This window comes from Magallana gigas, chromosome 9 (assembly GCF_963853765.1).
Source record: "Magallana gigas chromosome 9, xbMagGiga1.1, whole genome shotgun sequence".
NCBI classification, from domain to species: domain Eukaryota; kingdom Metazoa; phylum Mollusca; class Bivalvia; order Ostreida; family Ostreidae; genus Magallana; species Magallana gigas.
This window is the reverse complement of record NC_088861.1, coordinates 28,225,107-28,251,369: the sequence shown is the minus strand read 5'-3', so window position 1 is coordinate 28,251,369 and position 26,263 is coordinate 28,225,107. Positions and strand designations below refer to the sequence as shown.

The 26,263-nt window shown below is 32.2% G+C and overlaps 1 protein-coding gene across 1 annotated transcript in view; it reads left to right on the top strand.

Moving 5' to 3' along the window:
• Positions 1–4,991: 4,991 nt before the first annotated feature.
• LOC105332977 (temptin-like) overlaps positions 4,992–26,263 on the top strand; it is a 140,417-nt gene continuing 119,145 nt past the window's right edge. The window contains exons 1-3 of the mRNA XM_066071675.1: positions 4,992–5,216; positions 5,860–6,010; positions 10,367–10,430. Of these exons, the coding sequence (XP_065927747.1) occupies positions 5,037–5,216; positions 5,860–6,010; positions 10,367–10,430 (395 nt within the window). The 5' untranslated portion in view covers positions 4,992–5,036. The remainder of the gene's footprint in view (positions 5,217–5,859; positions 6,011–10,366; positions 10,431–26,263) is intronic.

Genomic DNA, 26,263 nt, shown 5'->3' with positions numbered 1-26,263 from the left:
ACTAGCAAAGTGAATATCAGGGTACTTGATGGACAACATATAAATGGATACATCTTTACAGAAAGCAGGCATACCAGGGTTCCACAGATGCGTGGAACACACGAGTGTTTTTAGCAAGCTCTGTAAGGAGGCCAACAAAGAAAGGGGTTTTAACTGCTGCAGCAGTGTGGTTAGACCTCGCCAACACCTATTGATCTGTCCCTCACAAGCTGATTGAGCCAGCAATGAAACTGTACCATTTACCAGGAAATGTGCAGAGGATTATCGGGGAAATACAGATTCAGTTCATTGTTGACGAGTTCGCCACATTCTAGCAGAGAGTAGAGAAGGGGGTATTCACTGGATATGCCATCTCCCCTATCCTGTTTGTAATGGGAATGGGGATTCTGCCAATGATAAATTCGGGGATCCATCAACCACCAATCAGAGACTTCATGGATGATCTCACAGTGACAACAACAACTCAAATATACAAGCAAGATGGGTCCTTTCAACGTTGGAAGATAGCGTTTCTTTGGCGCGTATGAATAAAGTTCAAGCGAAAGATGTCTTGTATTAAAGGCCATGTCAACAGACTTGTCAAGATGCAAATTCAAGGTAAAGAGATTCCATCAACAGTATGAAATCTAATTAATATATGCTTTGGAAAGTGGTTTAACGAATCACTCACAGACAAGGATAGCATCGAATACACAACCAAAATGGTCCAAACATGGCTGAAAATAGTTGACGACAGTGGATTACCAGAAAAGCACATGCATAAGGCGTGGATATACCAGCAAGGGATCCCGTCAAGACTAATGTGGCTGCTCTATATATATATATGAAGTTGCAACTACTACAGTTGAATATGGCTTGGAGTTCCTCCATCATTCACATCGACTGGTCTCTACGGCAACTCAACCCAATTAAGAATCCTCACTGATGGAAGAGTTCAAGGTTGCGAAACACCGTCTAGTAATGATTTTATGAGACTCGACAGACGACAGGGTTGCGAGAACAGGGATTCAAGCAAGGACAGGAAGAAACTGGTCAGCAAGAACATCAGTAGACCAAGCAACAAAGAGTATGCGTCACTTACGAGACATCACTGGAAACACAAGCATATTGGACGTCAGGGCGTGGAAACGCCACGTTCCAGCAGTGGTTCAAAGCATCAGCAGCAGAAAGGTGCACTATGGTTCAGGCGCTGAAGTAAGACGCACAGAGGAAGATGTAGAAAAAGCAACTTAACTTGAAAAACAGCGGGCCTGGGTGAAGATGCTACTAGAGCGGAAGTTAACCCGGAAAGAGCTATGGAGGAATAACCAGTTGAGAATATTGTTCTTCCTGATGTCGGTATATGACATTACCATCCCCGGGATACTTGCAACAGTGGAGACTAAGTGAAGACCCAAACCCAAACTGTAAGCTGCCCAAACAAAAATTTTTCTTAAGAAATCATATCAAAATCACTTAAAAATCATATCCAACTCACAAATTCATGATTTTGTTCTATGATTTAGACATGATCCATTAAATGAATCATACCCAAATCATAGGTGACAAATAAGGAAGTATGATCCTGATGTGGTTTGTTTCTTGGTTTTGAGTCTGCTATGATTTTCTGGTGATTCTGGTATGTGCTATTATCTTAGAAGGCAACAGAGCATGCGTTTGAAATGATTCGTTAATTGCCAGATAAACTGACCACTAAGAAGTAAGATTTCTGCATAACAGGAAGTTGAGTTGCAAATTTTGAATGTTCATCTTGGGCCTAAATGTGATGTACATGTCAGGAAAATTTGTTATTGTTGGGCATCTTGCTCTATCTTGGCATATTTATAAAGTGAATTTATGGAAGTATTTTGGGGGAATATATTCTTATTCACTTGAGGTAAATAATATTTTATAAAGACTAATTTACAATACACAATACACTATCAAGTGATTTATTAAGTGAAGCAAGCAACTAATGCATGGATGTACATGTATCATTAGTTCAGACCGGGAGCTACAGACCTGCAGCTAGGTTTTGAAATGCATACATAATATTTTAATTTGAACAATTCATGTAATAATTGCTAGAAGAGTTTGAAATAACAGTATAATTATCATCTTAATTATGGAAGACTTTGATCCTGCGTTCTAATTCAGATTATATTGGCTTAACGATACAGTTCATGTGACATATATGTATACTATTTTTCATATTTGGTAATTGACAATGTATTTCAAATATTAAAGTATATAATTAATTGTCTGTTGCAAAATATAAATTAAGTGGTCATTTTTTTCTTTAAGAAATTATTGTATAATTGTCCTTGAACAGATCATACCAGGACCATGGTTTTGATACGAGTTGTTAGTTACAACAGATCATACCAGGACCATGGTTTTGATATGAGTTGCTAGTCACAACAGATCATACCAGGGCCATGGTTTTGATATGAGTTGTTAGTTACAATAGATCATACCAGGACCATGGTTTTCTTGCAATTTGTCTAGTTTAACAGATCACCCGAGAATCATGATCCATTAACTCATTTGCATGTGAAATTTTCCTATACCGAAATCATATCAAAACCATGATTTACACACAAGTCATTGATATGATCCCGTAGGCTATTTTTTCTGTTTGGGTGTGTAGAAAGTGAGGGACCATGGCGCATACTCTATCAGGATGCCAGGTATAGCTCTGACTAAGGGGATATATAGATGGCAACATGAAAAAGTCCTGCGAGAGTTAACTGATGTGCTGGAGGTGGAGAAAAAACAAAGACAGCTACAGTTTGTAAACAGGGTGAATCTACACTTGACACAAGAGTGCCAAGACATACATCATCGCTGGACAGAGGGAATGACTTGGAACTCAGTGTGGATCTAGATAGGAAGTTAGTTTTCCCTACCATCTGGGAAACCAACTTCAGACCAGACGCAATGTCAGTCTCCAAGCATTTGAAGATGCTGGTCCCAATGGAACTGGCAAGAGAATTATTAGAAGGCACACAAGAGGATCGCTCTCAGGTATTCAGCGTTCATGGCATACTGCTGGGATAGAGGATGTTACATTTGGTTGTAAATTTCCCTCAGAGGGTTCCCAGCGCAATCGTTGTGAAAGCTGATCACCCAGGGGTCATAACTTCGCAATTTAAGCAGAAGGCTCTATGGATATCATAACCATGCATTAGTTTCCCCCCAATATGTGTGGGAGTAGAGAAGAAGATTTTTGATTTTTTTTTTCATATTTGGCCCCGCTCATGAGTTCGAATTCAGGAATTTAGATTCCTCTCATTATGTAGATGCTTCAAACATTACAATATTAACTATTAGCCTTTTAGCTTTCAACAATAAGTTTAAACTGTAAAATTTTAACGGAAGACAGACGACGCATGACGACAGACAACGACAGAAGGCAATTGGTCATTTGAGCGACGCAGGTGACCTAAAAAGTTGAAGTATACCATTAAAGGAGTCAGCAAGATTCCAGTTCTCCGTGTGCAGTCTTATCTCCCGAGGGAAACTGGAATCTTGCTGATTCTATCAAAGTGATTATCTAATTGTATACTGAAAGTGCAAATATAACAGCGCCCTATTGTCTGTTTAATGCATTGTTGGGATTTCAGCGTAGATTTAGTGTAAGAATATTGCTTATAAACTTCCTATAGCTTTTATAATTTTTACGTGGAATCAATATTAATTAGATAATTCGATATAGCATATTTTTCACGTTGTTGGCCCAATTCTTAAATTGATTGTCACAACACAACACAATCTTAATTCTTAAATCTTAAACATAACTCAATTTAAACTTTGCATTCAAGACAATAAATGAACATAGTACGGACTTTTCGGCGTAGATATTAATTAATATTCTAAGACGTTTGTAAATAACTTAATATAACTTAATACATTTTCGTACAGATATATTTATCAATATTATTTTGGTCGAAAACTTGATGTCTATAAATAAACGTGTTTTATTTAAGCCCATATGTGATAGTCAGGTCAGACATGTTTTTGGCACCATATATTTGATGTAATCTAAAACTGTAACAAATTAAAAGATCTTAGGGCTCCCCCTCCCCTCCTTCTAAATGTCCTACACATCCTATCAATAAATGCTCCACATGTCACAAAGATATCCGATGACACAGTTTGACAATGTCAGAGTTTAGGACAAACTTTAGGTTCGAGAGCACCGACAAAAACTGAAAGATAGTGCTCACTTTTATTCTTAAAAGATATAAACAAAATCATCTCTTTAATAATGTTTTAAGTTGTATTTCAAGTAGGTTTATAAGCTGTAACTTAAGTAATATATTTATAAGCTGTAACTTGTGTAATATATTTATAAGCTGTAACTTAAGAAATATATTTATAAGCTGAAACTTAAGAAATATATTTACAAGCTGTAACTTAAGTAATATACATGTATTTATAAGCTACTGAGCTTGTAAGTGTTCAGGAAATGTGTTTTTTGAACGTAATTACAATATCGTGGTAAATCTGTAAAAGCCTCGCAAAAAATAACCCCCGAGGGACAAAAACCATGATATATCATTTTTAATTGAAACTCTGAGGATATGATTTGTTCGTATAAAATTTCATCAATTTGGTGTCTGATGAATATTAACCAGCATTTCTAATTTGGTTATAAGTTGTAAAACCCAGTCTTTTTGATATACTGTCTACTACACCCTCCCAAAAATAAATAGAACATAGCAGATATTTACTTTTACATCACATATTATCGTCTAATTAAAACTTTTTTTTTCTAATTTGAAGTAACATTTTCTGGTAAGCAACATTTGCACCATTATCCATAGTATTAAATTGTCAGAACACTGTTTAACATTCAAGATCTATTTTTGAAAAGAACTATGAATCTATTGTAAGATAAAGTCGTTAAAATAATCCTATCTACGGACGAATTCGGACTCAGTTTCAAGATAAGGGACACCCGCTATTTCGACCGCTGTCAGATAAGCACCACACATAGTACAAATACTTGGCCTAGTAAGTACAGTGTGGTCGATAGCTTTTTCTGTTCCACCATGAGGTCCCTCGTCGTTGTTTCACTTTTGGTCGTCTCTACTTTAGCTCATCCAGGGTTCCGACTCCTCATCCCTAACGGCATCAATGTCCCTAACCCATGCATTAACGTTTTTGGGCTGTGGAATGCGGTTGGACATAATATTGAGATCGGAGGCGGGCCAGGAAACGTGTTTGGAATGGTTCGTATGTTTACATATTGTTATGTTATAAGTACATGTAGAACGTAGACTTGGTAAATAAAAGTACAACAGGGGGGTGATTTTTTTTTTATTTTCAGTGATCATCGAATCATTTAACCATTACGCTGATGAATATACTTTTAATTAGTTAGTGTATGTCATCTCGACCAAAAAAAATAGACTTCCTATTCATGACTTTTGTCTTCGTCGAAAAGGGAAGATATGTGTAAAAGAGTTTAACAACGATTTATCTCCTTAAACATATGCCCTTTTTTAAAAAAAATCCAAAACATTGTAAATTTTTAATTACATTTTCTGCTGATTAGACATAAATTTTGACACCAAAGAAATAAAATTCCAAACAGAACATTTGATAAGTTTTTGCAAACTCATTCTGAAAATCAAAGACAATAAATTAAATGTTCAAGTCCTCATTAATCGTCGATATAAAAATTAAGTTTTTGGATAACAAATTATATCAAAGAAAAATAGCGGCCAACGTCAAGTAAAGTTCTATCTTTAAAGTAAAGCAATAACTCATAATTTTCCAATAATCTTTTAAATTTATTTATGAACACGATCTAGTAAATGTAATGTCACAAAAACCAACATATCTCCCTATACCGCCTGTATTTATTTATAGGACTTTGTAACTGCCAATACTCAATGGACAAAAGATCTGTGCCAGAAGGACTCTGACATGGACGGCAAGACAAACGGGGAGGAGCTAGGGGACCCGAACTGTGTGTGGAAGCAGGGGGACACCCCCGCGGGGGACGCTACTGGTCACCCAGGTAAGACTGGACAGCGAAATAATGAGGGTGTAGGGTGTTGATTGTTTTGACAATACAGCTTTGATACAGGAAAAAGGGAAAGGGCATACCCTTACGTCTTATCTAAATATCATTCATATCATGCAAATCATTCATAGTTTTGGGAGGTGGGATTAATAACTATTAGTATCCTGGCAAATTCAGTACATGTGCTTTTTTCCCTAATTTACTGACAACGAATAAGAGAGTAACAATTTTTAATAAGTGAAATAAAACCGAATCTATTGTAATACAACACATACAAGTCAAACAGATAAAATGAGGTTAAAACTTTAAGGTCAACATTGTAGAATCCTTCTTTTAGACATATTGGAAATATGCGTGAATTTCTTATTAAGGTCTTCCGTTTCCAACGGAAGACCTTGTACTGATTCTGTTGGAAATTCTTCATTATTATTTTTCTTCTTCTTTTTCTTCTAGACGTTTCTTTAAACTGTAATATCTCGCTTGTTTGTCATTAGATTTTATTCAAATTTTCAGGGTTTATTGGCAATGACAATAGCTTACTATAGCACAAAAAAAATTTGAAATCGCTACTTCCGGTTTTGAGTTATTCCCCTTTGAATATTTTTTTAGTGGGTCTCGTGTACCTGCAAAGGCTCCGAGTTGATCCGTAGCAAGTAGTTTTAATTTACAAATCCTTAATGTAGACATCTTGAACGTTGTCCTCCTAGTTTTACATGTTTGATTAACCCACGTATACTTCTTAAAAAATTACATCGAAATTAATGTTTCAAAAAATGTTAAATTTTGCTTATATCTTTGCTCAATAACTTTTTAGTTGTAAATTTATTCTAGACACATATAGAACAAAAGTTGTGCAGAATATTAAGAGCTTTCATTTGATACCATAAAAAAGGGGCTAGCCCCTAAAATGAGGGGTCTAGATCCCTTTAAAGTCTTTGCTTCATAACTCTAAAACGGTAATTTTTTCGATATGGGCGTCGCTGCAAAAAATGTTGTTTGTGACTTTATTGATCTCATAAAACTGTTTTTGTGTTCGGGTATTGCATAATATGAGGGAAAAAGTAATACGTGTTGACCAGTACTCGCGGCAATTTGGCCAAGTTAACGAAACTCGCCCGCGGCCGAGAAAATCGGTCACCATGGTCGCGGCTGGGCTACCTAGCGGTCAGCGGATATCTAATACACGAGAGTTGCGTCTCTCATATACGAGTTTATTTAGCCGCCAACTCAAGAATTGTTTTAGTTTTGTTTACACATAAAAGTTTATCGACCAAACGATTCGGTGTCAATTAAGAAATTGTTCAGTTAATTAATAAAAGCAATGTCATTCTCAATCTAAAGCAATATTAGACATAGATCAATTGTGGGTTTTAAGTTTAAAATAAAGAACTTTTATTTGATAGAATATGGTCATTATACTGCAAACTTTTCAAATCGTCCTGGGTTCTGAGCTGTGCGAGTCTGTGCGTTGAACCTTTACGTAATCTATCCTTCGTCAACGGCCGAGGAGGTGAGCCACGGCTGCACTATCTAGCGGTAAGCGGTTATCTAATACACAAGATTCGCACACCGCGACGCACACTTAGATGAAGAAGAATGTGTTTGAGTTTATATAGCCGTAAACACAAGAACTGTTTTAATGTTATGTTATAAAAGTTTGTCCATCTTGTATTTATTTAATTAAACATTTGAGTGAAAATGAAAATTAATGAACGATATTACTCCAAATCGGAAACATTGTCAGACATAAATTAATGGCTGGTTTGTATGTCTAAAAAAATTTAACCCTCCCCCCTACCCCAATATTAAATGATGATCATCCCTCGCACATGGCCAAGGAGATATAGCGCGAGTGGACAAGTGATCCGCAGTCGGCTCGTGTTCTTCTACATGTACCTTATTACGCGTTCATGTTTCATATTTTGCACGGACAGAACTATACTTATTATGTTTTCAACTATTATATAGGATTAAGATGAAAAGATAAATTTATTTTGCTTGTACAGCTGATTGAGCATCGATTTAATTATACTATAGCGTACAAGGTAGTTTAAAAATCAACTCAAATTATAATCAAAGTGCCATGTTACATGTTTGCGGTAGGTGCTAGCACGATAAAAGAATGTCCTGAATTGCCCTGAATTGAGGCATTTGCTGATTATTTGAAAGAATATTCACATGAGTTTTAAACAACTGAAGATTAGATTCTATCGGTCCCATATCAATCACTCTGTAGTTTTTCTAATACATGGTTGTTCGTTTGAGTGTGGAAGCGAATTCATTGCTGCGTCCCCACCCCCTCCTCCCGCCCCGCTAACAAGTGCTCGCGCTGGATTTTTTTTAGATTGGCGAAAGATATCCAGATCTGTCGAAAATCATTTTTGGTGACTTCTTCTTATGTGTAACAATTTCTATTCAACGTGTTTCACTTTCCCACCCGATTGTTTATTATGTCAGTCTGTGTTAATTCAATCGCCACGTGCGACCTTAAATCTTGTGTCGCTTTAGCACACACAACTCAAAACATATGTAATTGAGTAACAGTTGGAAGGTGCTTTTATTAACAATAAGACTATTATTCGAAGTCAATCATCTTTACATTAAAGATGTGGAATCGTTACCTGAGAGTGTGGCTAATAAATTAACCCGTTAAACACACTAAACTTCTATAGTTATCAACAGAATAATTCATAATATATTATAATTGAAAGTTGGAAGTCAAAGGAAATTTTGTTCTTTAAAAAATACGACTACATTATGCAATGCAGTCGATCGCCATCGAAATCATCAAAGTACTGCAAGTGTCGACAGATTTCTTATTTCTTTGAAAGACCATAATTGTTCACTTGACTTGCAGACTATAATATAGCGACATATCTGCCTCCAAAAATATATATGCGCTTCTCAAAGTAACACTTAAGTGCGTTACTGGGGATTTTATTTATTGCTAATTGTATGAAAATTGATAAAAAAAATTAATTGAAGTTGTGTATTATGAGGTTGTAATGCAACTTAATTTACTTACAAGGTTAGCTACAGCCAGTGGAATAATAATTTTAGGTGAACAATGAATACCCAATATATTAAAATACAAGATAAATAGTTTCCAGAACTATAATACTATGCATGTGTATATGAAAGTTGCACCCTCATTTGTATGGATGTAGGTGAGGAGGTAAAGGTGTATCGATATACATACACTGTATGACTGCACATACGGATTCCGGACCGTGGCTACAAGACGATACACATAATAGTTTTTTAATACATCAATGCGCAGTTTGATCTAGAAACTGACCAGTTTCATAACTTCTTCGAATTTCTCTAACACGGACTGTCTAATTCCTTCCCAGAATTCCAATTTACGCAAGCGCAATTGAAGTTTTTTTTTCAATTTTATAAATCAACCCACTGACATAAAAATAAGGATTTTGCATATCATTACATCGTCGAGAGAGGTGCTATTCATTCTGTTAATAAGGTTATTTAATTACATTACGTTACATAGCGGTGTCTTTATGAAACAGAACCATCTGGTGTAAAATTTAGAAGCTCGCTTTTGCATAAATTCTCCCGCTGATCTTTTTTTTTTTTTTTAGCTGATTATATATTATTTTGAATGTCCAAGTTTACTCGTATCATTAAATGATATCAGACGACACACATTTCCCTATAGAAAAGTTCAGAGATGCCATCAATTTTGACTAATTACTAAAGTTTGTCCACACGTAACAATTCTAAACTTGCATATAGTCTTCAAAAATTTAGAAAGATTTGAATAAAGGAGTTATCTTAGAGAAAAGGTTACGTGTTTTGTAGGCGTGTTCGGTTTTAAAAGAAAAATACAATTCCTGACATGAGTCATGAGTACATACTGTTTATAACAATGCTTGCTACCCTTTGAAAATTTAACTCGCAATTTAACATGATGTCTCATTTTTTAAAGAATTTTTGAAATGATTACACAAACTGTGTTCGACAAATAGTTTTCATACAGCATTTTCTTCCTTTCTTTTCAAAACATGTTTTATATACAGGCTTTCAATCACAACACGTTTTTATAACAAAAGCAGAACTGAAAGTTTAGTCATTATAGTCGTTTGACACCATATCACATATATTTTCAACCCGCAGCAACAACGGAAGACCTACTCGTGGCTTTGCCACGAGCTCTGCTCTAGTTATTAGTATAATTACAATGTACATGTAAGTTTTCTATATACAAGTATGAAGTTTTAGCAACTATAACTAAGTACCCCATCCATTCTATCACTTAAGAGATGTAACTTCGAGTGGGCCTTCAAACTATTTGAGATTTTACACGCTTATTACTTTTTATTTTTATTACAGGTATATGTGAGCCTATGTCGGACCCTAACTGTATGAAGATTAACGCCAATATCACTTGTGTATAGACACGTTGTGTAGACAAACGCATCTACTATCACTTAATAATTATGTAGATATATATACTCACATCGTAAATGTAGAAAACTGTAGTAATGAATTTAGAAGAATTCTGATTAGGATTAATATATATGTTCATTAAAAGGTGAATTATTAAATAAAGAAATGGAATACATAATTTACTTAATATCTACATGTTTGTATTTGTTCCGCATTCTCGCTCTATACTTCTTATAACCATTATTTATGTTCATTACTCCGTAAACCTTTTTCACAAAATTAACTCTGTCAATTAAATATTCAACTAAAAAAGGTAAATGCATGGTTTGGGAAGGTGACTGAATGCCAGAGATACACTTCAGTCAACTTTCGAATGAAAGTATTCAAGAAATCAAGCAAACACAAGTATTGGCGTCATTGTTTTGTAGTCATGGCATCATGAACTGAAAATTTCCTAATGATATCCCATATTTAACGTGCTGCAAATCTATAAGTCATGTATTAAGTGATATACTGTATTATATTTTACTCAAGCTGTACCACACGTCATTTTCTCCGGCTAATGTTGTCATATCTATTATAATTACCATTAAAATAATTAACCATATTTCAATTTGAACTTAGAACTACACAATTATATACAGATATGGAATTTATAATTCTACATTGTAATAGATTTTCAAATTAAATCAAATTTGGTATTTTATCTGAATTGGATTGCTGATGGAGCACTGAGTAACATCGCGAGGTCGAAAAAATTTATGATAAAAACAAAGAGTCAACGTTTACTCCGAATGAAAGATAATTCCACTGATGATAATGAAAAACCATCTATCGTGTGTTATAGACCTTTCATTGTAGTGTTACTTTTGAAAAATTAGGTCAATGACCTACGTTTTGAGTTATTGGCCGTTGAATATTTTTTGAAAGTTTAAGAAAAAACTCTAAAAAAAATTTACACTGTGGTTGAGATTTTCTTAATTGTGAAAATAATACAAAACTAACGCTAAACTCTTTTGAAAATGATATACAGTTTATGAATGGCAGTGGCACCAAATAAATACGAAGCATTAAATTTTCAGAGACAAATTTTATAAATATTCCAGTCCGAGTTTCCTCTACCAGTTTTCAACTTCTCCCCATTTTTAATTCAATTTTACGACCCCCCCCCCAAAAAAAGCCAAAAAAAGAATAATGATAATACTAAAACATTTATAGCATTAAACTAATCTATAATATTGATCCTAATCTGCTGGAATAAAATTTATATCAAGTCAATAATCAAAATTTTGGATATGGTGTCTTTTATCCTTTTTAAGCATTTTCAATATTTTTTAGTGTGTGCCATACGATGAAAAAGTGAGATAAATCCAACAGAAAATAAGCAAAATTATGTTGACAAACAAATAAAATCTTAACGTTTAATATCATAGTACTGCCAAAAATATTTCAACATTTCAGAGAAAAATAAAAATTTGAATATGTCACGAAAGACTTTCGTGCATTTGTGTGTTGTGAGTGGTTGTTTGGTCGGCGTTCTGTAATTGATAATTGACAATTTTAACGTCATTACCTTCTATCGACTCAATTATCAATTATTACAGAACACCGACCAAATTACCACTCACAACAAAAAAATGCACGAAAGTCTTTCGTGACATGATATATAAAAATAATCCATTTTAATAGTTACTGCACTTTATGTGTTTAGAACAAATTTACTCATGACATTGGACTTTACAACGATTCGAATATGAGAACTCAAACCCTGATTAAAAAACGTTCTTAAAGATAGATAAAGCTTCAGACAGGTATTTCCTCTCTTTCACCATGTGTAAACGCTTCGATTTACTTTACACCATCCTATGGCCAGATACGGATTATTTAAAACCAAAATATTAATTATGTTTGAATATTATATATTTTAATTCTAATTTGTGTGTTACTCAAAGTGTTCCTTAAAACACTTAAAGATGATTTAACTCAATGAAGCTATAATTTTACAAGTTTCGATTAATGATTTTACTAATTTTTGGTGTTTGCCCACGTTAAACATCTAAACAGTCATTAAGATCATAAGCGTTTGTTTGTTTTTTCAAAGTTGTGCAGAAATATTCCGTGCGGAAAAACTTAATCATTCAATTATTTCATCACTTAACTTTTACTTTAGGTTACATGATGTGGGTGTTAGCCAATGAAATTTTAATGGGAACTCTGATTCAAAGCTTGATTTTCTTCCGTGGATTTACATATATTAAGTTAATGAGGTTCCGTATTTTTTATTAATAACTCTTGTAACTTGTTCTCGCTTATTGTTGATTTTATCCCAGCTCTACATACAAAACGTAATACATGTATTCGGTCTATAATTCATGTAACGAACCTGTTGACTTTTAAGATAAATAAAAAAACTTCGTTGATTGTACTCAATTACCTTAAGGCATTGACTTAGGTAACAAGTATCCATACAATAAGATTTTTTCTATCTCTTGGTTTTTTAAATTCTACAAAGCTATTTTAATGGTCTATTAAAATTCAAATGTCACGTCTAAAAACTTTGCGTTAAAACGCAATGTCATTTGAACGCAATAGAAATTATTTTTTTTACTGAACTGGCCTCAGTGAGCTTCCGTAAAGTTTTGGTTACTAAGTAAATATACATGTATTTTACTTTAGCGTTATAAAGAATGAAAATATATTATTAATATTAATATATATTTATAATATATTTTAATATATTTATAAATTATATTGATATTTAAATAAAATTTGAAAGTTAACTGCTCTGATTATGACCATACCTATACTTTTATTTAAAACACATTCAATCATTTTCAATAACGGACAATTCTTGTGACTTTTTGGGTGGACACAGGAATCTAATTGGACTGCCACAGTTAGCATTTGCAGTGTTTTTTAAGGTTTAGTAAGTATAGAAACATGAAATGATTTACGACACAAAACTATTTTGAAAAGAAAAAAATAATTAACATGATTATTGGACCTACCGTACTTCAGCACAGTTTACTATGTTCTATTTGTAGAACATGTGGGTCGAATGAGGATATTGTCTACAATTATTAAGCATGGACTAAAGTAAGTATGATTGAAAACTTTAAGCACATTTTGTCATCTTCAGAAAACAGCGGCGGAGCGAAGGTGCGACTCTGTAATAAAGTGAAATCATTGGACTAAGGCGCTATTGATTTTTTTTAACATAGTTTATTTCAAACAGTGATACATTTCAGCTTAAAATTCACATAGTTACACAAACGCTCACAAGGCACTAATGATTTAACTAATGAAACTAACAAAATAATATGTTATTAATGTTACAAAAATTACACAATAAAAATAAAAATTCTTTTATGTACACAATTTGTTATTCATTTAGTAATACATTGTATTGAAATTTGACTGAAATGAAAAAAGAAACCAAAAAAAAAAAAGTTTCAATATTGTGACTCAATGAACAGTTTCGTACAATTTATTACAGACAAATATGCAGTAGTTAAACTTAAAAAAATACACAAATATTTACACAGATTATGTGAAAAGTAAAATTAGGGAACAAGATCAGCAGTGGTATAAAATTATATTTACACAAATAAAAAGTAAAAAAATTCATAGAAAATTTTACTGCTTTTATATAGGAATAACGTGAATTCTACAGCGAACCGTACGCGCATAATTTTCGCGGATGTAACATTTTTTAATGTTACCCGTTGCCAAGTGCGTTGCTAACGCTGAGGGTAATAGTAAATATTATTAACTGCGTCTTAACCAATCAGATTTCAGTATTTAACATGAAAGTATAACAATCACATTTTTTAAGTAGCACAGTTTTCAAATTAAACATAGAACTGGTTTCTAGCCGGGCTCTGCTGAAAGCAGAGTCCTGGCTGTAGGCAGGGAAATCGCCAATGTTACTATAAATAACACAACTTCAAAAGTAAACAAAAAACCAAACAGCGTCAAAGTAAAAGCTTCCGCTATACCAAATAGTTACACAAAGAGCCACGTTTTATCAAAAGTGTTGGCATTTTGTTTCTCTTTCTTTTAATTTCGAAAGAATTGTCTGCCTTTTTTAGTTTTCTTTTTAATAACGTGTTTTTAAAACAAGAGTATGTATTTTGGACACATACAATGCAAACGAATTCCTATGAACTACTTTGCTGCGCGTTGAAGAAATGGGGATTAAATATAAAACGCTTGTTGCAAAATTCAAGGCAGCAACTGTTGAACTTTTTTCTACTAGACAGACATATTTTTGTTTATAGCCGCTTACAAAATTTGCAATTGGTCGCTCTCTGACGCTTTGCCGACATTAAAAGCATGAGAGAGAGAGAGAGAGAGAAAGAAAGAAAGAAAGAGATTTTCAGTCTTTACAACACAATATGCATAAAGACACACCAAAAGAGCCCGGCTTGCAGTAATTCAGTACTTTGATTACACTAGTATTATGTCGCTGTTTTCTTTGATGCGCTGGACAAGAGAAAGAAGGATGTGTGTAATCACCAGCAAAATAAACAGAATACAGAAAGCCACAATGCTCGCTTTGGTTCCTATGTTCTTGCTGAAAGACAATAGGCCAGATGATTTCCCTGTTGCTGTTTTTTTTCCGGTATTAGGAGAGGTTGTCTTGGATCTCTGTTTTGGATTGTCATTGTCTTGGACCAACGACGCTTCTTTGAAAAAAAAGTATATAATTACAACATGTAACCCCCCCCCCCCCCCCCGGATATTTCTAAGTTTTAGACACAGACAAACATAATCTGGTTCACAGAAATTTGTCAAATGCAAGTCTGACAAGTTTAGCTATTGAATTTGAATACCTCAACATATATATATAAAAACAAAATCTTAAGTTATTCTCGGATCCTATTTTACAACATAATTATAATATTTTTGAAGTAAGGTTAATTTTTATATTATTCAGTTTCTATATGTCGTCTATTTTCTTTTCCCATAAATAACCCTTTTTCCTAACAATTAAATAAGGATAAAGGGTGACATGTAAGTTGAATATAATAGACAGTACTCAATTGGTCATTTACCGATCATTGCTAATTATGACCGAAATAACTATGCATACAATTGCAATGCCACTGAACCACGAAGATAGAACTTTTCGTGTTACAAAAATTCATTGTTCGGGGTGTAGTTAGATAAAACCTTCATTAATATTTTACCTGTACGTTGTGTTTCATTCTCAATTGTTGTCACAGAGAGCAATGTTGAAATGTTTTCAATTGTAGGTAACTGTGTTACAGGTAAAACACTGTACATCACTTCATAAAAAAAATAAAACTTATGTTAATTTAAGGGATATGTTTACTAAGGGGCGAAACACTTCCACTACTTTTTTGTGTAGATCTGTATTTGTCGTTATTAAAATTATACAAGGTGAATGGAATTTTTTTGTAAGATATGTTATCTGAAACTTTGTATACTTTTAAAGAACTGAATTTTGCTAATGCATGTCAGCAAGTAATTTGGATTTATACACGAGATAATACAACCAAAAAACAAACAGAATATAAGAACAAAACGCATCAGAAATCTTTGCGATCAGGTTGCTTTAATAAAGATTTCAGCGAAAAAATATGGAGAAAATCACCCCTTATTTCCTCTGTTTCAATAAAAAATATACATTTTCCATAGTATATTTTTCTCAACGAAACAAAACATCAATATCAATATTTGGATATAACATTATTATTTTATGTTTTTGCAACAGGTTTTAACTTAAGATGTTGAAATTGAAATTTGTTTTTTTTTTATTTTTCAAAGCATGGGTAAAGTAATCCCTAAAAATGTAATAACTAGTACTATGATTTTTATTCATAAAATATATTCTTAGGGAAGGAAAATAATTTTTTTTTAAATTTATAATTATAAAATGGTTTAAATTTTCATATGTAGTCATGCTGTTTTGAAAATAAACTACATAACTATTAAGGTTTAATGCACGTTTGAAGTTAAAGAAATTGTATTTACTGTAGGCTGACATGATGTAGAACTCTTTTGTATAAAAAAATAAAAAATCAAATAAAATAAAATAAAAAAAATGACAATAAATTAAAAAAAATTATTCTGGCGTCACACCATCTACTCCGGTTTTGTTTACATAATCATACATTGTATACAGTCCTATGAATAAAACACTGTTTTATGCAGTTCTGTTACGCAAATATCCGACTTAAGAAAATTTTTAATGTTTAGGTTTACCCGTCAATCTAAAGAATAAATACATGTATGCATAAATTTATGTATTTTATCAAATAAATGACAGCTGTTAATCTGCCATCATTTAAAATTGAAACAAAAACAACAATTTTTTTTAATCCTCGAGTCATTTTTCATTCAAAGTCAAGTTCTTAGCTAATTAAATAAGCACATAAATGTTATAATTGTAATTGGGATGTTTAAAATATCTTTTCTCGGAATTACCACGTCGAAATAACGACAGCAGACATTTCCTACGATACTTGGCATCGGTAGACAATTTTCACAACTACGCAAAGATTCCTCTGACACTAACATCCGCTTTAAGATTTCAACGAACAATCTCCGATTGAGGTTGGTTTGTAATTTAGTGGAAAGTCAAAGGTTAAAGAACGGTCTCAAGTCGATATTGACCCAAATTTTCCAGAACTTGTCATTTAGAGCGAAGATCATGATTTGCTAATTCTGATGCTATGTTGATAAATCGGAATAGATGGCGTGGCGTCATAAATTAAAGTTCAATGGCAGCTTTCATAGCGGCGGGAAATTTAAATTAGACGATAAGTTTTCTCAATTTATTCATTGTTTCGGGGTTTTTAATGAACATAAATACGATATCCTTCCCCTCTAGATTAAGCATTACCATGTGCAATACTGTTCTGTCGACATCCGGCTGAATAGTGGCAATCCGCTTGTGAGCAAAGACAATGTTGTTGACACCCATGCCCATAATCTGGGAAGTTGCATTTTGATTCACAGTAACTACCAATGAATCCAGATGGACAACTAGAAACTAATATGTCATTGAAAAATGATTATGTATACAATGAAACAAATTTCGTTTAAAAGAAGAGATGTCGCGATTTCACAAATATCTATCTATCTGTCTGTCTGTCTGTCTGTCTGTCCGTCCGTTCGTCCGTCCGTCCGTCCGTCCGTCCATCCATCCATCCATCTATCCATCTATCCATCTATCTATCTATCTATCTATCTATCTATCTTAGCAAAGATTAGAGAGAATCTCCCTATAATGAAAAAACAAAACAAAAACAAACTCTAGTAGATTCGTCATTTGAATAAAACATTGCAATATATGTCGCATCAGTTCATAATATACAAAATAAAGAATTAAAAAAAATAAGAAAATCTTTCATTTAAGGAGGCCGACTTTAGTTTTCATTGCGCATGATTTTGCGCAATTTTAGTAAAATACAGCCTATTTATACTTTTTTATGATTTTTCCGTTGTTGGTAAGGTGAGTGTTGCCATTGTGCTTTTATGACGTTATAATAAAATGAAGCTTTGTAGGAGATAACATTAAAATAAAAATTGGACGCCGTTGAAAATATACCTACACAGAACAATGCTACATGTACTTAAGGGGGTATTTTCCTTATTTTTTTAATGAATCCATTAAACCAATCTACATTTGTAATACATATGATTTCTTTCGTTTGAGGGACGAATTAGACAGAAATCAATTTCTACGTGATATAATAATGAATTAATTATCCGGAAATATAAGGTTTTCATTTGAATACCTGTATGTGTCCCCTGGTTCTTAAGAACTGGTTTATTAGCAAGGCTATATAAAGAATTGCTCAGGTGTTAAGTACCAGTTTAGGACGACACATACAGCGGAAAGTTTAAAGGATTTTCAGAATTGTTTTATTAAAATAAATAAATTATGTGATCCAACTTTATGTCTTAATTATGTATTTGTACATTTAATATGCCAAATATTAAATAGCTGCAGCGTGTCGTTGCTGATTCCACACACTGTGTTGTTATTTACTAGTATCATAGTATTCAACTTTCATTTGGAAAGTAATGAATGGATTTAAAGGAGAATCCAAATATATCGCAAAATGTGGTGCATTTAATGTCACGAGATAATCAGAAGGTAAAATTAAGTATTTCTTTTACATATAAGGTAGAAAATGGTATTACTAATCACATATTACAATTTTAGAAAGAAAGCCATTGTAGTATTTCATTGATTTGCTTCGAGTTGTGGAAAATGACATTAATTTTCGTATATATTCCTTTATTTAATGTACCTGAATATTGAGATGTCCGCCAATAAGAACCAGCTGGTCAGTTTTCTTGAAAAATTCGTGTGAAATACGTATGGTTAAAAAATAAAGAGTTTTGCTATTGTAATTTTTCTGCACAAAAACCCAAATTGGCCTCCTTAAAATAAACATTGCACTATCCAAAGGTTTAAAAATGTGCCCTCTTTTCTTTCTTTACATCGTATCATGAATCTTAATTTTTTAAGATTTATTTTTCAATAATCAAAGGTACTGTTGTTTGCAAGCATGTACATTATTCAGGAAGCTGCATTTTGTTTCACAAAAACTGTAATTCAATTCTGGAGATAGACAGCTAAAAACTTATGTTTCACTTATAAACCCCACCAAACCATGTGATATGTCAATACATGTATATTTTTTTTTTACTAAAGAGTTGTAATATCGTCGAGAGATCACAAATTTACGTCCATTTATTAGAAGACCCTAACCCCTGATGTTACAAAAATCATATCACATAAGTGAATTGTTTATTCAAGCGGTTGACCTTTGATTAATTATGCTACATATACTGTTTTTATAATTTTTTAAAAATACAACAAGGAAAAAAAAAAATAAAAACGGTTCAAAAACTGAGCTAATAAATATTTAAGCATAATAATTTCCGCATTAATGTAGGTACCGGTATATTCAGCTTTCTGTCGAAAAACCAAGTCAAATTCATTAAATTATTTTATGTGTTTTCTACTGTATTTTAAATAAAGGTAATCTATCATCCAATGATTGCAACGTAACAAAGCTTCTGCATCGAACATGTCTTGATTTAAAAAATAAACACCTAAGCGGAATTTTAATTACAGCTGCATGCTTACACCAAAGCTTGTATTTACCAGAAGGGTCACACCCTTGTGCATGATCGCAATGTTGTTTCCTGCAAGTACACGTTTCTCCACAAGATTTTCCATAAGAAGGATATGGGCAGATGTGTCCACAAAACAATCCAAAGTAGCCTCTGTCGCAGTAGTCTCTGGAAGTAATATATTCATACAAATATCACAGTGCAATTTAATGACTCTTCTATAATTCACTTTATTTCGGACTTTACTTTCCAAATTCAACGTTTGTTTTGTCATGTATCCTCACAATTTAATGTTTACAAAGTGAATTAGCCATTGACACCCGGCGGACTCTTTATTTAATTGTAATAAATTATTTCAAATCAGACAGATGTTTCTCCCAAGAACTGCTAATCTCATGAAACAACATTGTGTAATTATATGCCTTTCATGTCTTAGCCATCAAAGACTCATTGTGTTTATCTTATTACCTAATAGCTGTGAATCTTTCACTCAATTCATTTGATGTCATCAATTTGTCACTTTTACTCATTGTTCAGATTCTTATAATATAATATACATGTATACTGAATTGTATAAGTCAATCTTCAGTGCGGAGGTCTGACGCATTACCGGCCACTTCCATCTGTGTCCCTTATTTGTTTATTATTGTTCATCTTTAAAACTCGATTGATAATAAATACTGAACATCACTTGGTTTTATTTCTCTGGAATTGCATATTGGTGGACCCTTGGGAATACGGGAATGCAGTTCAATAGGAATTCCTAGTACTGTAAATTCTATGCGGTCACAGAAAGTATCAGTAATATCGTATCATTTTAAAAAAGGAACATGTGCTAGTATTAACTTGCATTGGTTTTTTTTTCATCTATTGAAAGGACTGTGTGCGGTTTGGTCAAATATCTACCCGATTTCAACCAATTTTTAAATAGTATCGTATAAAAATGAAATCTTCACAAATCATTGTAAAGAGGATGCCTATAACTTTAATAATGATTTTAGTCATCATTGCTCACTCCCTGTGTATCTATGACGTCACCTAAATGACCTAATTCCCGCAAATTTGCAAACAAATGAAGATATTCTCATTTTTGCTCTATATTTTGCATTCGGAAGTATAGAGCGCAGGTCTGCTCAAGTAAGATTTTAACATATGTTTTTCTTCAGATAGTTATACATATTATACTAAAAAATGATACTTGAGCAAGCCTGCGCTCGATGTTTCCCAGTCGAATAACCATCGGAAAACACCCTTATTTTGCTACAAAACATCAATTTATCAAAATAATGCAATATTCATGACGTCATTTCTACATTATGACTTCACTGTGGTTATAACCTTTTACACCTTTATTTCCAATATGATTTTAACTATCTTTCATCTTATTTTAAAGCTCCTTCTAAAACTTTGATTTTGGGGGGCAAAAATTGCATAAAACCGCACTTAGTCCTTTATGTTTAATAACTTGGAATAATTTGTAATATATTAATGCTCATTAACGATTTGTTATTTTGACAAATGAGTGTTGTTATACAATTTTTTGATGCATGAAACGCGTTTTGTATACTTCTTACAAGTCTGTTGGAACACACGTTATAGTTAAATTTTGAAAGAACTATATAACGTACGAGTTGAATCTTTTTTTTTAAAAGAGTTCCGGGACCAATTAAATGTTATGTTATTTTTCAGAAGAGTTGATTTAGAATATATTTTTTAACCTGTTTATTTGCTCTCACTTGCACTATATGATGTCAGAAATGACTCTATTTCTATAATTCAATCCAAATTATATATACAATGTATCTATATATATAATTATATATATATATATATATATATATATATATATATATATATATATATATATATATATATATATATATATATATATATATATATATATAACACTGTTTCAAAATATTTCGACCGTGTTACCGGTCTTCATCAGTCGGTGTTTATTATATATATATATATATATATATATATATATATATATATATATATATATATATATATATATATATATATATATATATATATATATATATATATATATATATATATATATATATCTATCTATCTATCTATCTATCTATCTATCTATCTATCTATCTATCTATCTATCTATATATATATGCTAAAAATGCAAAAATGGCGGGAAAAGATTAAATTGTGGGCACTTGAATCAAAATGAACATAATGTTAAAACATCACATATGTATATATATGTACAAAGAAAACAAAGAATCATGTTCATTTTAGGGGGCCATTTTAGGCCCAAATCATATATAGGTTTGTTTCTGTCTTAATGATTATGAGGTATTGACAGTTAGATATTCCTCTCCGTACATCTACTAAACTAAAGAAAACTAAAGGCAACATTAGCAAAATATGCGGACAAATGCATTTTTTCAGACGTAAAGAAAGATATAAATTATAAGAATTAGTAATAGTATTTTGTAAAAAAAAAAAAAAAAAGAAAAGGCCAAAGAAATCTAAGCTTCAAAGTAAAACAAATTAAATCGTTATCAATGGATCTAATTACTGTAGATTTTGAATTGAACATGAATATCACTTCATTCTAGAATGTCCAAAGTACATTCATTTACGGTGTATTGATATCAAAAATTATTACTGGGCCTTCTTGCTTCAAGCTTGTTGAGTTGCTGAATTCGTGAAATAAGAAACAATTAAAAAAACTATGTATTATTCTTAAGAAAGCCACAGAGTATAGAAATAATTTGCTTTAATTAATATGTAAATTATCGTCCTAATGTGATAATTCAAGTATTATAAAATACATATATGTACATTTTTCTTTTCTATTTATTTTATGTAATTATTACATTGTACATTTGTGGTTATATCATAATGGCAGATGTGTCCGTGTACTGCCAAAAAAAATTGTTCACATTGATTATGTATTTACATGTATTTATACAATACTATCAGGAAAAAAACCCAATGGCTATCATCGGTTGCAATTAGCATGATTATGATATTACCTAATCTACTTGACGTTAAATAGAATCAACGGACATTACATTAGGACTATGTTATTCATATTATTCTATGCATCATTACACCAGGCAAAAATGTCAAAATATAGGTGTTACGATCATTTCGATCGGTCTGTGATTATCTGCACCTGCTAATTACGTTGTCTTATTATGCGTTTTAACTCAGGCAGGTGACATGAGTCCTCCAACTATATATATATATATATATATATATATATATATATATATATATATATATATATATATATATATATATATATATAAAACAAAACACGGTCATTTGTTTAAATACATGTTCTAAGACATATAAGCGGTACAAGTCTCACTTAATTTGTGTCAATGTTGAGTCAGATGCTTAGAACAAATCTAGTCTCCTCAACCTTCATGTAGATGGATATAGGGTTCATTTCTAGATTTATATTATTTCACAAAGACAAAATAACTGATGAACACGTTCGGCCTCTGTCCCAAGCTCTTCAAGCTTACCGCGATCATAAGTATACGGAAACACCGCGCATTGATATACTATGTAAAATGCGCGGACCCCAATATCATATCAAAAGAGTAGAAATATTGTTTATGTTATCCCGGGGGAGGAGGGGGGGTCTGAACCATATTTATGCAAATTTAAGAAATTATATTTTTTCATGGAGGGTGCAAGAGGAGGGGGGGGGGGTCCAGATCCCCCGTTAATTCCCGCTTCGGTAATACGGGTAGATTGAATGCTAATAGCTAGGTGTTGTTATGGGTGATAAAGTTTATTGATGTTTAGCTCAAGAGTGTCATTTTTTTTTTACTGAATTTTTGTTTCTAAATAATTATCGAAACTCATGCTGACAACAAAAATATTGTAAAATCCGCCAGTTTCTTAAAAAAAACACAAGGCTCAATTTATCCTTCATTTATAAAATTACCTATGAAAATGACATTTTCATTCAAGGACAATTCAAGAACAATGGATACAGTACTTATCAGTACTTGTTAGTACTTCTCTAAGTTTTTCAGTACCGTCAGCAAAAAGTGTTAGTACTTCTCTTAGTTTATCAGCACTGTTTAAGTTTGTCAGTACTTTTCTAAGTTTCTCAGTACCGTCAGCAAAACGTGTCAGTACTTCTCTCAATTTATCAGTACTGTCTAAAAAATTGTCAGTACTTTTCTAAGTTTCTCAGCACCGTCAGTAAAAACGTCAGTACTTTTCTAAGTTTATCAGTAATGTCAGTACATTATCAGTAAATGTCTAAGTTTATCAGTATAAATATGAATGTCAGTACTCTAATGACTTAGCAGTGTGCATGCATGCATGCATATATATATATATATATATATATATATATATATATATATATATATATATATATATATATATATATATATATATATATATATATATACACACACACACAATACTATGCCCAGTCAAACCCTTAGATAACCCACTGTTGGGCCCAAATTAAAGAAAGAAAATAATCCAATCTGTTACAGTTTTTAAAATGTGTCTAGGCGTTGCATGGAACTACTAACTTATAATTTGGGATGTATCAGCACCGGAGGTCTTCCAAATGACGATAATTTACAATTTAAGATCATGTATTATGATGTTAATAATTAACGCAAGGAAATAAAGGAAACTAAAAAATAAAGAAATCAGTTTCAAACGCCTTTTGAGTAAATCATGGCATTGACTAATATTTTCATGAAAGGATCAATTAATATGAAACATAAATCGGCAACAAAAATACACCAAAGTCAACTATAAGACTTATTTTCCATGTCTGACTATGACTTGGGTAGGTTAAGGCAATGCAAAATTAAGAAACTAGCACATAGTTGTTGAAAAATCAGAAAATATTTTGTTTCAACTAGCAAAAAGCCCGAAAAAGTTACCATACATCATAACTTATTGTCCGAAAAATTAGATTATTTCACATTGTTACATATAGTAAATGCATGCAAAAAAATCTTACGGTTTCAGTGCAATGACGCCAGTAGCATAGATGTTGATGAAAACAAAGCAAACAAGGGGGAAGTATAATGCACCGTTCATGATGTTTTATCACTCTATTAAAATTTCCTAAACTTTTCTATTTTCGAAGGGTAAACAAATGTCCTCCTGACGGTGTGTGTGTGTATATATATATATATATATATATATATATATATATATATATATATATATATATATATATATATATATATATATATATATATATATATATATATATATATATATATACACACACACACACGCAGAGGGGTCACAAATGATAACTTCCTGATTTTATTTTCATTGTGCAATTCACAATTAAAACAAAATGTGAACAATGACCATTTTTGCATGGTTACTTTTTTCAATTTATTATTTGGAGATCAAATTTTAAATTGATATTGAATCAAAACTATTTGTTAATCGAAGACTAATTACTAGGGACTCAATTTAAATTGTTTGGGTCAATTTTTGTTGATTTTCCTAAGGGTTATTTGGAAATAATGACGTTGATTTGCTTCAATGCACAATAAATAAATACGCTTTAAAATCACCGAAAATTGCACCACAAAAAATAGTTTACAGTACACCATTGCATTTGTTAATCAACAACGTTTCGTTTTTTTCCCTATTATGACATTTTTTCCGATTTTGACATTTACCTCGATTATGTCATTTACCTAGATTATGACACGCCCAATTGTGACAAGGAGGATATGGCGGGTGCGATCGGTCAGCAGAGGATGCTCACTCCTACTAGGAACCTGATCCTACTATCTTTATGGAGGTCCGTGTTGCGTTGCTTTGAATTTGAATTTCGTTTTTATGGATTTTTGAGATGGTTGATGGTTTGATATTGAAATTTTTTGATTGATGCACTTTTCAAACATTTTCAAAAATCTTATACGGCGTGTGTATACTAGATTATCAAAAGATGAAAGATTTTAAGGAAAATTAAGACTTGTAAACGCTTTGAATGTTCTTTTGTTTGTTATCTGGTGGATTTGAACAGTATTCAACTTTCAAAAAATTCCTAGACAATAAACATTTCCTCTCTGGGAGACAAAAATATCCTGTACAATGTTGATATATGCTGTGAAATAATCTAAAATTTCCACAGAGTTTTGTTTGAGTATATGTTTTTTCCTGAAGAATGAAGTTTTAATCGTTGTTCACCAGATTGGAAACATGAGGAAACCTTTATTCACCGTTGAAAATGATTAATATCGGACGACAATTCTAATTGTCATTTTCAGTAAAAAGTCATATATTTGATTCATATTATCATATATCGTTTGTTTTTTTTTCCTCCTCATTTCTTAAAGCAATAAAAACAAATTTTGCAGTTACTTTAAAAAGTAATCACGATCAAACGTTCATTCGATTTGACCGCACAATATACTAGTATACGCATTCATAGGAATATTAAAGAGACAGTACAGCTGTAAACATATGTGTGAATAACTTCAGATTTACCTATTGTATCGTTAGGAAATACGAAATAATTGATTGTGAAATACATAAAAATCCCCTTTCACATACTTAAAACGTAATTGTATGAGCCTCCGGAAATTTAAGGGTCGTAAAAACCGGAATAATCTTATGCCATTTATTTGTACCACGTGGACTTTGATTGACAGTAATTGACACGTGCTGAAAGCTACAAGATCTTAGCCCGACTACGGTCATCATGGTGTAATAGGTTAAAGGGACTCT